General features: G+C 42.8%; 1 protein-coding gene across 1 annotated transcript; it reads right to left on the reverse strand.

Annotated features, from left to right (window-relative positions):
• Positions 1 to 244: 244 nt before the first annotated feature.
• Positions 245 to 1,148, reverse strand: LOC114490266 (non-secretory ribonuclease-like). The gene is made up of 2 exons (XM_028504216.2): positions 1,069 to 1,148; positions 245 to 848 (listed from the first exon to the last, which is right to left on the reverse strand). The coding sequence occupies exon 2, from the start codon at positions 841 to 843 to the stop codon at positions 388 to 390; it is 456 nt and encodes a 151-aa protein (XP_028360017.1). The 5' UTR covers positions 844 to 848; positions 1,069 to 1,148; the 3' UTR covers positions 245 to 387.
• Between the last annotated feature and the right edge of the window lie 11,321 nt (positions 1,149 to 12,469).

Below are 12,469 nucleotides of genomic sequence, written 5' to 3' on the forward strand. Positions count from 1 at the left end.
TTGATGCTTCAGGTTTTCAATTTGAGGAAGAAAGAGAGAGAGAAAGGGAGGGAGAGAAAACTCTTGAGTTGCTTTATTTTACAAGAATCCTGTTATCCTCGTGTCTCTCTATTTCCCTCAAATCGAGTATTAGAGGAAGAAAAGGTGATCTGGATGAGATGTGTCTACGTGACTATGGAGGGGCAGAAACAGATGCACACAGATGTGTAGGTGATTCGGCAGAGAAGTTTATTGCAGGTGCATAGGATCTTCACTCAGTGGAGAGTAAAAGGGGTTGTGAGCTGATCGTGGGGGCTGATGCTGATATCCAGGGTGGATGGTGGTCTGAGACGGTGGCTGTGACTGTGGGGCTGGCACAGAAACTTGGCACAGAGGGCTGACCCAGGTTTAGTAGAGTCTATCGAAGTGGACGGGAACATTTGTATTGTCACAGGCAATGCTGTAGTTCTTCAGCACGAAATATTGCTGGTATTGGCACTGCAAGTAAGATTGAGCCTGTCCTGTGGAGTTGCAGTAGGTAACATTCACTGTAGCTGGGCTCCTATGACAATTACGGCCTTGCCTGAAACAGGTTATATTAGGAGTATGACAAAGATTAGTTACAGCAGCTAATGTAGTTGTGTTGAGGAAAGTATTTTCGTTTTTGCATATCCTTGGAGGACGATTATAGAAGTTAATTGCCCGCATTGCAATGTTGCATACATCGCTGGTCATATTAATGTGCTGAATTACAAACCACTGAGCTGGGGTTATACCAGGAGGTGGGGCATGGACCAAGATGGTCATTCCCAACAGCCCCAGCAGCAGGAAACAAAGCTGGGATTTCCACTGTGTTGGAACCATGTTTCCTGTAAAAAGAGAAAAATATCCTGCTTCCCTGTCCCATAAGTGACAACCCTCTCATCTCTCTCTCTGCTGGTGCCCTGTAGTGAACTGAGGTTCTATGTCCTTCCCCTTCAGCTGTCCCAAATCTGTCTTGTGTTTTGGGCACTAATTCAGCTCAGTTCTCCCACGGTTTTTGTCCCATCGGGGCCTGTCTGTTCTGGGTTAGGAGGCTCATTTACTTACCCAGCCTCTGCTGTGGCTGCTCTGAGCAGAAATCCAGCTGGTTGTCCTGGGATTCAGGGGCAGCTGGTCTCCCCTGTCCTGTGGACTGGAGATATAAAGCAGCTCCTGTGGGTGGGGCTGGCAGAGCAAGGAGGGGTCTGAGTCTAAGATGTGAAGAAACCCACAGATTGGCACATGGTCCAATGTGCAATGAGCCTCTTGTTTTATCCATTACTGATCAACACATACCCAAGGACAGCTGGCTGCTATTTACATGGTTCAACTCTAATTACCAGTGTCCACACAGGACTGAGCTCTGCTTGTGGGTCTGCTTTCTGTTGATGAAAACCACAAACTGGCTGTGGAATGGCCTTTGGTTTTAACTTAACTTGGGGCAGACACTGAGGGACAGAAAGACAAGCCTATTTCTCAGAACAAATAGAGCCGGGAGGGCTGTTGGCACAGGAAAATCCCAGGGCCCCCTCACTTGCATGACCTCCCCGGTTCTATTTCAGCCAAAAGTTCCCCTTCTCGTCACTTTCCTGTGCTGCTGACTTGAGCTCTGAGTTTCTTGTTGTTTAAAATCCTGAAGGTATGTAGTAGTTTCTGACATATCTTTGAGGTTTGTTTTTTTGGCTCCCCCTTTTTTGGAATCACTTTGACTTGTTTTAACACTGGCTTCAGTTTTGTCCACTTCTGTGAAGTAGCATAACTTGAAAACACCCAGGGAGAAGCCTTTGTGGACACTCTGCAAACAATAATCATGTGGTGTCATTTAAAGGAAAATGTGGACAGAGGAGACAGATCCCAGTGGGGCAGACCTCCTATAAACAGATGTTAAATTTCTGGTCCAACGTGTAGGTTAGAAACCTGAAATTAGACCCTTCAATGGTATCATATAACCTTCCAACAAAAGTGAGTGACATTTTTTTCACTACCTTCCTATATTTCTGTTGTGGTAAATGTAGTTATTTCACTCTTGAGGTTTTATGTCAACATGGGCACAGTGGTGACCTGCTCAGGACCTGGTGCAGAACACAGGGAGTCTGCCTTACTATCCGGTTCTTACTGAAATTCATCAGTATCTTTTATCATGAAGTAAGTTTTTGTAGTGAATTACTTGTGGAAATCATTTTTATAAGCGATGAGGACATAAAAATGCATTAGATGTAGTGTCACCTCTTTGTGTTGCCATTTCAGGTAGAAAAAAGACCTGTACTCAAGACCTGTACTCTATTATGTGGTGAAAGACATATTCTACAGTCACCTGAGGTGTATCTGGTCACAAACCTCTTCTGATGTACACATCCAATATGACTTACAATGTTGGGTTTTTGACGTTATCTTTTCAAATTGGGATATTTCCCATAAAAATTTGCATTTCTGTCTTATTTTTAAAAAATGAGGAAATGCTGATTGGTGCACTCAGTTTCATTACCATAAGGGGTCAGTTGGAGCTGAATCAGAAACTTCCCCTGTTGAAGGGGGCAATTGTTCAGGGGTCTCTTCCCCTGGTTCTACTCCTCCCTACTGATTCACGTCCTGCCTGTTCACTCAGAGATGGAACCTGCCTGGCTCCTGCAGACAATGGGTTTAAGACCTCTCAGACTTGTTACTGAGAAGCAGCTCACATAATCCCCTGCCCAACTTGCAAGCATGCTTTTCCTTTAATAAGTGCATTCTGAGCACACCTGCTAAGATTTTTGTGAATGTTTCCTCCATAGATTTCCTCTGAACATTTTCAGCTGCCCTTCTTTGCCTCCAGGGCTAGCACAAATAATGGAAGTTGATATTTAAGATCTTTTAGAGAGGACTTCTTTATCTAAAGCAGGAATAAATATATGCCTATGTTAATTTAAATACACTGTAACTTGGTGTAATTTTGTCTCTTCTAGGTCACAGAAACTTCATGGGCTCTTTCTTTCTATTTCTGCTTTTTATAACACAACCTTCCTTGCAGGAAGTGCACATTTCTGGACAGGATCCCTATTTCCGAACAGGATCCACATTTCCATGGAGAGAAATAGCCAGAATTATGACCTGGTATTATTAAGTCACTTGTTGAAATCTAGGAACATTTTAAAGTATTGTTCCACAAAAAGACTTCTGCATTTGTGTTAAAAACCAGTGCTGAGTACATTGACCTTGGCATTTGTCAATGTCTTTTTGAGAAAGGGCCCATGTGCAACAGTGTGATGTTCATTGTTTGCAATTTCTTTAGCCCACAGTACTTTTGCAATGTCTACTCTTAACCTGCTGATAGAGCGATGCTAGTAACTGTATTTTTTCAAAAGCATTTGGTCCCCTTATATCTCCGCCCCCCTGCAAGCACCACACTGTCATCCATCTCCATGAGTCCTTTTTCTTTGTTGCTCAGTGCCTGTCCCTCACCTCCCCACTTAGCTGTCATACTGCTATCTATGCATCTGTCTCTATTTTGCCTGTTAGTTCCATTTGTGCATTAGATTCCACATATGAGTGAAATCAATTAGTATTTGTCTTTCACTGCCTGGCTTATTTCACTTAGAATAGCATCCTCTAGGTCCACCCATACTGTCACAAAAGATGAAAGTTTCTTGTTTTTTACAACCAAGTAGTCCATTGTGTAAATGTCCCATAGTTGTTTTATCTACTCATCTGCTGATGGACACTTGGGCTGCTTCCATATCTTGATGGTTGTAAATAACACTGCAACAAAAATAGGGGTGCTTATTTATGTTCTTTGGAAGTAGTGTTTTGGGTTCCTTTGGCTGTATTCCCAGAAGTGAAGTTCCTGGGTCAAAAGGCAGATCCATTTTAATTTTTTTGAGGCATCTCCATACTGCTTTCCACAGTGGCTGCACCAGTCTGTATTCCCACCAACAGTACAGAAGTGTCCCCCTTTCTCCACATGCTTGCCAGCACTTTTCAAAAATTTTATTTTAATCATTGTTCAAGTACATTTTTCTGTCCTTTACTCCCATCCCAGCCCACCCACCCAGCCCTCCCCACCTCCCTCCCATTTTCACCCCCCCTAGTTTTTGTCCATGTGTCCTTTAAATTTGTTCCTGTAAACCCTTCCCATTCTCCTCGGAAATTCCCTCCCCTTTCCCCTCTGGTAGCACTTGTTTTTTGACTTATTGATGATAGTCATTCTGACAGGTGTGAGATAGTCTCTCATTATGTTTTTAATTTGCATCTCCTTGTTGATTAGTGATGTTGAGCATCTTTCCATATGTCTATTAGCCATGTGTATATCCTCCTTGGAGAAGTGTCTATTCAGGTCTTTTGCCCATGTTTCAATTTGGTTTGTTAAGTGGTTTAAAAAGTTTGGTTATTAAGTCCTTATCTGAGGAAATTCAAATGAGAAACTAAAGGTTTTACATGCTGTGCACCACCAGGTCTTTTTTTTTTTTTAGGTGAACCAAGCCATCATATATAAAGAGCTAAATTTTGCTTCTAACTATTTAACTTTTTGTAATTGCTGGTGAAGTATTAGTGTAAGGAGAGATAAAGTGCTCCCCAGAGAAGGTCAAGTTAAAGAAGTTCGTCATCACCAAGCCATTATTATATGGAATGTTAAAGAGACTTATGTAAGAAAAAGAAGATCAACAATTTGAACAGTAAAATGACAACAAACTCACAACAATCAATGAATGAACCTAAAAGAAAAGAAAAACAATGAAAACAAAAACTAAGCAAACAAATAGAACAGGAGCAGAATCAGAGAAATGGACGTCACACAGAGGGATTTCATTGGGGATGGGGAATGGAGGAATAGGGGGAAACAGTACGGGGAAGAAGAAGCGTGGTTAGTAGGTATAAAATAGACGGAGAGAGAGAAAAAATGGTATAGGAAACAGAAGACTCAAGAACTTACATGTACAACCCATGGACATGAAGTAAGGGGGTGTGGATGCTGGAGGGTTGTGGGGGCAGGGTGGAGGGGGATAAAAGGGGAAAAATTGGGAAAACTGTAATAACATAATCAATAAAAATACTTAAAAAATGCAAAAAAAACCCCCAAAGTGGATGATTAAATGGATACCTACAATAAATACACCTATCTTTATAGAATGGGGAGATGAAACTAACAGGCCTAATGCCATTAATTAGGCCTATTTGATGTTTAGAAAGTAGATTTCAATCCAGCTGTCCCCCTTAAGGATAAAAAATGTCTTAATGATGATCAGTATGTATTCTCACTGGCTAGAAGCATCCCCAGGTTGAAGGGCTACAGCAGTAGCAGTTACTTCTTAATACTTAAATAAAGGATTTATTTTCCTGCCTGGAAAATTGCTACAGGTACCATAAGGTTGGGGAACCTATTTTAGTAGACGAATTTTGCAGCTCTAAAATTCTTGGAAATTTTCTTGGCTGGCATTGAAACATTTTTAGAATGTGGAAATCTTGGCTGACATTGAAACATTTTTATTGCACTTATCCCTGGTCCTCTGGTTTATAAAACAAACAAACAAACAAACAAACAAAGTAGTTAAATTTCAGTTGGGAAAACTTGTTAATCTCCCTGGCCTAAAGCCCTTGTCTTGGTATTGTTTAGCTTAAGCTCCATTTCATCAATTGTCCCTTTGTAAGACTGTGTCAAGAAGACCTCTGAGAGTAGATGAAGGAATGTGCAAACCTATCTATTAAGGAGACCTTATCATTTATTGCAAAGAATGTATAAAGGCTCTTAAAATAAATGGAAGTTCATAGAGAAATCCTTCCATAGCATGCTTTCAGGAGACCAAGTCATTAAGCATCATAGCCTGGAGGTACTCTACATTCACAACCATCAAAGCACTCTCTGCATCCATGAGTCTGTCTCTGTTCTTCTTGTTTGCTGAGTTTGTTTTTTAGATTCAATTGTTGATAGATATGTATTTGTGTCCATTTTATTACTCTTAGTTTTGATCTTCTTTTTCTTTAATAAGTCCTTTTAACATTTCACATAATAATGGTTTGGTAATGATGGACTTTTTTAGTTTTTTCTTGTCTGGGAAGCTCTTTATCTGCCCTTTGATTCTAAATGATATGTTGGCTGGGTGCAGCAGTCTTGGCTATAGGTCCCTATTTTTCTTGACTTTGAATATTTCTTGCCAATCCCTTCTAGCCTACGAAGTTTCATTTGAGAAACCAGCTGATAGTTTTATGGGAACTCCCCTGTAGCTAACTAAGTGCTTTTGTCTTGCTGATTTTAAGGTTTTCTCTTTATCTTTGATCTTTGGCATTTTAATTGTGATGTGTCTTGGAGTGGACCTCCAATATAAAAAATTATATTATATTAATTATGCTATTAAAGTTGTCCTGATTTTTTTCCCCTTTGCCCTCCTCCACCCAGCACCCCCCTACTCCCTCGGGCAATCTTCCCAACATTGTTAACATTCATGGGTCTTGCCTATAAATTCCTTGACTACTCCATTTCCTACAGTGTACTTTACACCCCCATGGCTATTCTGCAACCACCCTTTTGTACTTCTTAATCCCCTCATCTCTTCACTCATTCTCCCTGTCCCCACTCGCATCTGGCAACCATCTGGTAACTCACTTCTTTTGCTGCTTTTAAGATTCTCTCTTTATACCTAACCTTTGGCCTTCTAATTATGATGTGTCTTGGAGTGTGCTTCTTCATATCCATCATAATTAGGGCTCTCTGTGATTCTTGGATTTGCATGTCTACTTCCTTTACCAAATTAGGGAAGTTTTTTTACTACTATTTTTTCCAATAGATTTTTCATTTCTTGCTCTTTCTTTTCTCCTTCTGGCTCTCCTATGATGCAAATGTTGGACCTCTTGAAGTTGTCCCAAGAGCTGCTTATACTATCCTCATTTGTTTGGATTCTTTTTTCTTCTTGTTGCTTTGACTGGTTGTTTTTTGCTTCCATATTGATTTGATTTTTGGCTTCATCCAATCTACTGTTGTTTCCCTGTAAATTGTTCTTTATTTCATTAGTGTATCCTTCATTTCTGACTGAGTTGTTTTTATACTGCTGAGGTCCTCACTAAGCTCCTTAAGCATCCTTATAAACAGTGTTTTGAATTCTGCTCCTGATAGATTGCTTCACTCCATTTCATTTAGCTCTTTTTCTGGTGTTTTGATCTGTTCTTTCATTTGGGCCACGTTTGTGTCCTCATTTGGGCAGCCTTCCTGTGTTTGTTTCTACATTTTAGGTAGAGCTGCTTTGACTTTTTGTCTTGGTAGTGTGGCCTAATGTATCAGGTGTCCTGTAGAGTCCAGTGGCACCACCTCCCCTATCACCCAGGCTGGGTACTCAAGGTGCACCCCCCCACGTTGGCTGAGTATAGCTTCTTCTTGTAGTTGAGCTTTGGTTGCTGTCGGCAGGTCAATGGCAGGTCTACCAAGGCCAGTCAGCTGCAAGGACTAGCTGTGACCACTGACCACCAACCTCTGCTCTCCATGGAGGATCAGCCATGCAATGGCAGGGCAGTGGGACTATATCAGGGTGCAGCCAAGGCAGGGCACCCAAATGGGGATTTGTAATGGGGTCCAGAACTCAGGGTGTCTAGGAAGTATTAGAAAGCATATATGTATATAAGATGTCCTCACCCCCACAAGTGTGAGCTGGGGGGTGGGACACATGGAGCAGGGCCTTTGAAAGTTGTTTTGAATAGCAACAGTTTTGCAGATAACCTCTAGAATGGTCATTTAACATATCTATAACCTTTAACTAGTTCCATAGATATGTTAAATAGCTGTGGCCAGGCTTTGAGCCAGGGAGGATGGGAGTGACTTCAACCCATGATGTAACTGGGAGGCAACTCCCTCTGGGTACAGCACCTGCATAAAAGCTTGCAGGTGATTGGCTCCATGCCATGGGGCCATGTATGCCCGCACTTACTATGGCACCCCAGTAAAGTTGGAAGAATACGGGAATACTGGCAGGTGTAACTGATTGTGAGAGGAGTTGGAAATGGGGCTGCAGAGGAAGATTGGTGCTGGGATTTAAACCAGGCATGGCAACCATGTGGGGCTATTTGGGGCCATGTGGCCTGGGGATGCTCCCTTTTTGCCATGTGACTTAGGAAGCAGGAGAGACTTTGCCTGGAAGAAAAGGAGTGGAAGGATTCATGCTGGTGGGCCATGAGAAGGTGCCACATGTCTCTGGATTAACTGGAGAACACGATGGCAACACAGCTGGTGGTGTCAGAGCCAAGGGGCTGCCTGGACCATGGACTTCTACGTTTCCTGAGACATGGTACCCTGGCCTGGGCAAAGGGGAGAAGGATGGACTATGCATTTGTGGATATTCTAAAGGACTTCAGTATTTTTAATGAAGACATTAAGTCATTACTCTGTGTAACTTTTAAAATAATCCCTCTCCTTTTCACCAATCTCTGGCATTGAAAGACATCTTTCCCTGGTGGCAGGCAAGGTGAACCTAGTATGGGGTGGGGGGACCCCCAGAGCACAAGGGTGGGTCCATTCAGTAATAGCATATGATTCACACCTTCCCGGGTCTGTTCTGTAACAGTAGTCCCATGAGGTGTGTAGCTGTTCACTGGGTGTGCTGGCCCTGGGTGGTGCAGGCCAAGGTCAGCCCTTAACTCTGTTTTGCCTGGGCAACTGAGCCTGAGCTATAAAGTAATCTGAGATGGCTGCTACTTGTGCTGGGCTTGGAGATTCCCAGGTGGAGCCAAGCTGTGAATCTCATCTGGCTTCTGCTATGGCTCACTGAAGACAGTTGTTGCTTGTTTGATAGGATTTAGGAGCCAAGACCAGACATTTTATGGAAAAGCAGCTTGAGTGGGCTGGTAAATTGGGTGCAGCACAGCCTCTGGGGATCTCCAAGGCAGGTCAAATTGTGTTAGCCAGACTGATGGAGTCTCAGATATGGCACCAGCTTACCAGCTCTGTGGTGGGAGGGTTTAGCAATGGGACAATGGCCTCTGCTTACCCCAGTGCCAGACACTTCACTTTCTCCCATTATACAACTGGTGCCTTTCAAGCTGCTACCTGAGTGCTGGAGCTTGTAGGGAGTGTGAGTAGGTAAGTCTGTGGGTTCTTTAGGAGGAACTGCTTGGGACTCCAGAAGTTTCTTCCATCAACTCAATCCCCACTAGTTTTTGCAGCAAGAAGTTGTGGGGACTTACCTTCCTGGCACTGGAATCCTGGGCTGGGGTCCCTGGCATGGGGCTGGGACTCCCTGCTCCCGAGATATCCCTCCTGAATTTTTATCCAGCCTGTTTCGTGTAGTGCCCCTCCTGCTAGTCTGAATAGATGTGGCTTCTTTAATTCCATAGCTGTCAGACTTCCATGCAGCTCAATTTCTGATGTTGGTCAGTGATGGTTGTTCTGTCTTTTTGTTGTAATTTTGATGTGGTTGTGCAAATAGTCGAGTCCTGTCTGCCTGTGCTGCCAATTTGACTGGAAGCTGATATGAGTTTTTTGTGTTCCACTGAGTCACTCTGATTCACGCATGAGCTTCAGCCCTTACAGAAAACTCAGAAGACATGGCAACTCCTTTATGATGGGCTATTTTCTGTAGAGTTTAGATTTCAACCTTTCTTTTGCATGCTGAATAAATCCAGTTATAAATTGTAATATTCCAATGTCTAGAGTGGCTGTCAATAGAAATTCCTGAGACCACTTTACTGTGGTTTTAAAAAGTTGAGAGGGACAATAGAACCTTGAACAACTTGTAAATTGGCCAGGGTCAGCTAGGACATTGCACAATACATCTGTCGTCAGGACACATATGTATTTGTGGGTCCCAGTACAAAGGATGCTACATAGCTTGTTTAAAAGTCATTCAAATACATCAATAAATGACTTAATTATGTACTCCACTTGATTTGGATTATCTTTCTTTTGGAAGTAACTGCTTGTGACTAACAGTGGAAGCAAATACCTTTCTCATGTAGTTAAAAAAACAAATGAAGGATTCATTTCTACTTGTTATTTGGTATGTCTTGACTGTTTCCTGTACTCCAGAGAATTTCACCTCACACGTGAGAGTGAATCACTGGTGAATTCAGAAGTGTGCTGAGTTAGCATTTGTGGGTCCTTGTGTATGGTGCCAGATTTGATAACATCTAGATGAAGAAATGGGGCTACTATGTTAACTCAGTGGGAATGTAGGATGTTGATCTAATCTATTCAAGGTTCTAGTTGTCCACGGTGATCCCCCTGCTACCCTTATATATTAAAGCGTATCACCTCACCCATTTTGAATTCAATAAAAATTGGCAGTGCTGAGAATTCTGAAGTAGGCATGGACCTTCTTATGTGATTAATTAACTCAGATTGAGACTCGAATGACAGTTAACTCTGCCTTATTTTTATGTACATTTTGGGTGGGAAATTCACTAATATAAATAAATTTGTAGATCAGAAAGAAGGCTATTTTCATAGGTAATTTGAATTAGAAAGGAGAACAGAATTTCTGTGCTTCCTTTTTTACTCATTGCCTCATTGCTTTATGGAATTTAAGTGGAAACATTGTCTCTAAACTCTCAATATCAAGCAGAAACCAAGCACAGTGTTTGGCTTAGATTTCTGTCCTCTAGTGCCCTCTGACTGGACAGTGGGGGCTCCTCTCCCAGATTTGAGGGTCAATCCAGACAACCCCATCAGCTGTGCCCTGCAATGTTCCTGAGGTTAAAACGTAAAGTGAAAACAACTGCGGTATGAACCACCCTTGCACCTGAACTTGGACTTTTCCAACTGTGCTACAACCATTAACTTCATTTAGTCCTCCCAGAGTCCTTTGAGGATGTTGTATCATTCTGAGTGTTTTTATAAAGTCAGAAATGGAGTCTTCGAGAAGGGAAGTGAACTCCAAAGAATGCATTCTTAGAATATGCTGGTGTGAACAATGAAGTTCTCGGGACCAGTGCATCTGGATGAACTCTGATGTCTGTTGCTCAGGGTGGTGTGAGCCAAACCTCAGTTTCCTCATCTCTGAGCACAGAACCCTACTTGCTCTGATTTGCACCATCCACCTGCCTGGGAGGGGGACCTGCCCCTGAGCTTCATGGCCCCCAGCTCCCTGTGACGTCAGCCAAATCCTCAGGTGTGTCTGCAGGATGGAGGGATGCAGAAGAGGAGGAACAGGGTATTGGCAAGAGGGTGGGGAAGCCATGGCAAGGCAGGAGGCAGGACATGGCTGTGGGGAGGGAAATAGGATGAGGCTTTAGAGTGAGAGAATGACCCTGTGCTTTACTGGGATAGGAAGACTCCTCTGTTTCCCTGTCCCTTCATCTCTGACCGGGCATTGAGGCCAGATGATTCTAAATGGAAACATATCCTGTATCTGTACCTTCTCTTCTGTTCCCTTGTTATTACTCTCACTTGAGCATTTAGCATTTGGCCTTGATACTGGGATCTCCCGGCTGTTATTCTCAATTCCACACCTGTCTCTCCAGTCATCACCTTAAGGTCACAGCAGCTTGACTGACCTTTAGGTCACATTATTCTAGAGCTTAACAAGCTCCATTTGGGCCCCACTGGGAATGACTCTTTGCCTGTGTCTGCACAGTTATGAAGCATCTGAACCTCATTAACCTGTGTCATTAATGTCCATGCTTATAGTGCTCTTGTTCTGGTGGTTTTACATTTATTCTTCCAACTTGCCCTGTCTACATTCATGTCATTCCCTGTGACCTTCTGTCTTTCTCTGTGTGGTGAGATGAGTCTCTCCATGGTCTCTGCATGACCAGCTGCTTCTCCTCACGCTTAGAATTTATTCCCTTCTTGGGCCCTTTCTGGTTGTACTTTCAGAATCACCTTTATGTATAGGAGACCATTTGGTGTGATGTAGGAAATGTAGTTCACCTCCCATTTGCAAAGGCCACTGGAAAGCGAGGTTTATCACTCAGGCCCATGCCCAAAGATAGGTTCCCCTGTGGGGAATCAGACCTGTACTGTACCTAGGCCACTTTGAGACTTGCTTTTTGATAAAACTCCCTGACTCTGAATTTGCTAAAACATTTCCTGACCCAGCAAATGTTTACTGCATATCTTTAAAGTAACTTCCTAAAATCTATGCTAAACCTCCCAAGGATGAGTGTAACCAGTTCAACCACTTTTCCCTTTACATTTGCAAATACTTCTTCTGTTTTGAAGTAATTAGCAACATCCTCTCCTTTGTTTTCTGTAAAAGGTAACCACCTAAAGTGAACCTATAGAACCTATATATAGTAAATGAGGAACATCCTCAGTGTAATGTGCCCAGAAAAGCAATAGAAGCTTGCACAGGCAAGGGTTGGGGCTCGCCCTCTCTTTCACTGAGAGAGTAGCTGTGTCATCCCTTTTTCCTCTATAGGATTTCTGTAGTTTGTGTAAATTTGTTTCGTTTCATCCATAATGCCATGGACAGTGCAGGCTGGTGTCCACATCAGCTGGTGCCTGGAACGGGGAACCAGGGCTAGGAGCCATCATTGTAGAGAACACACCAACTTCATTGGTGTGGGCGCATCAGCC

Source organism: Phyllostomus discolor, chromosome 1 (genome assembly GCF_004126475.2).
Source record: "Phyllostomus discolor isolate MPI-MPIP mPhyDis1 chromosome 1, mPhyDis1.pri.v3, whole genome shotgun sequence".
NCBI classification, from domain to species: domain Eukaryota; kingdom Metazoa; phylum Chordata; class Mammalia; order Chiroptera; family Phyllostomidae; genus Phyllostomus; species Phyllostomus discolor.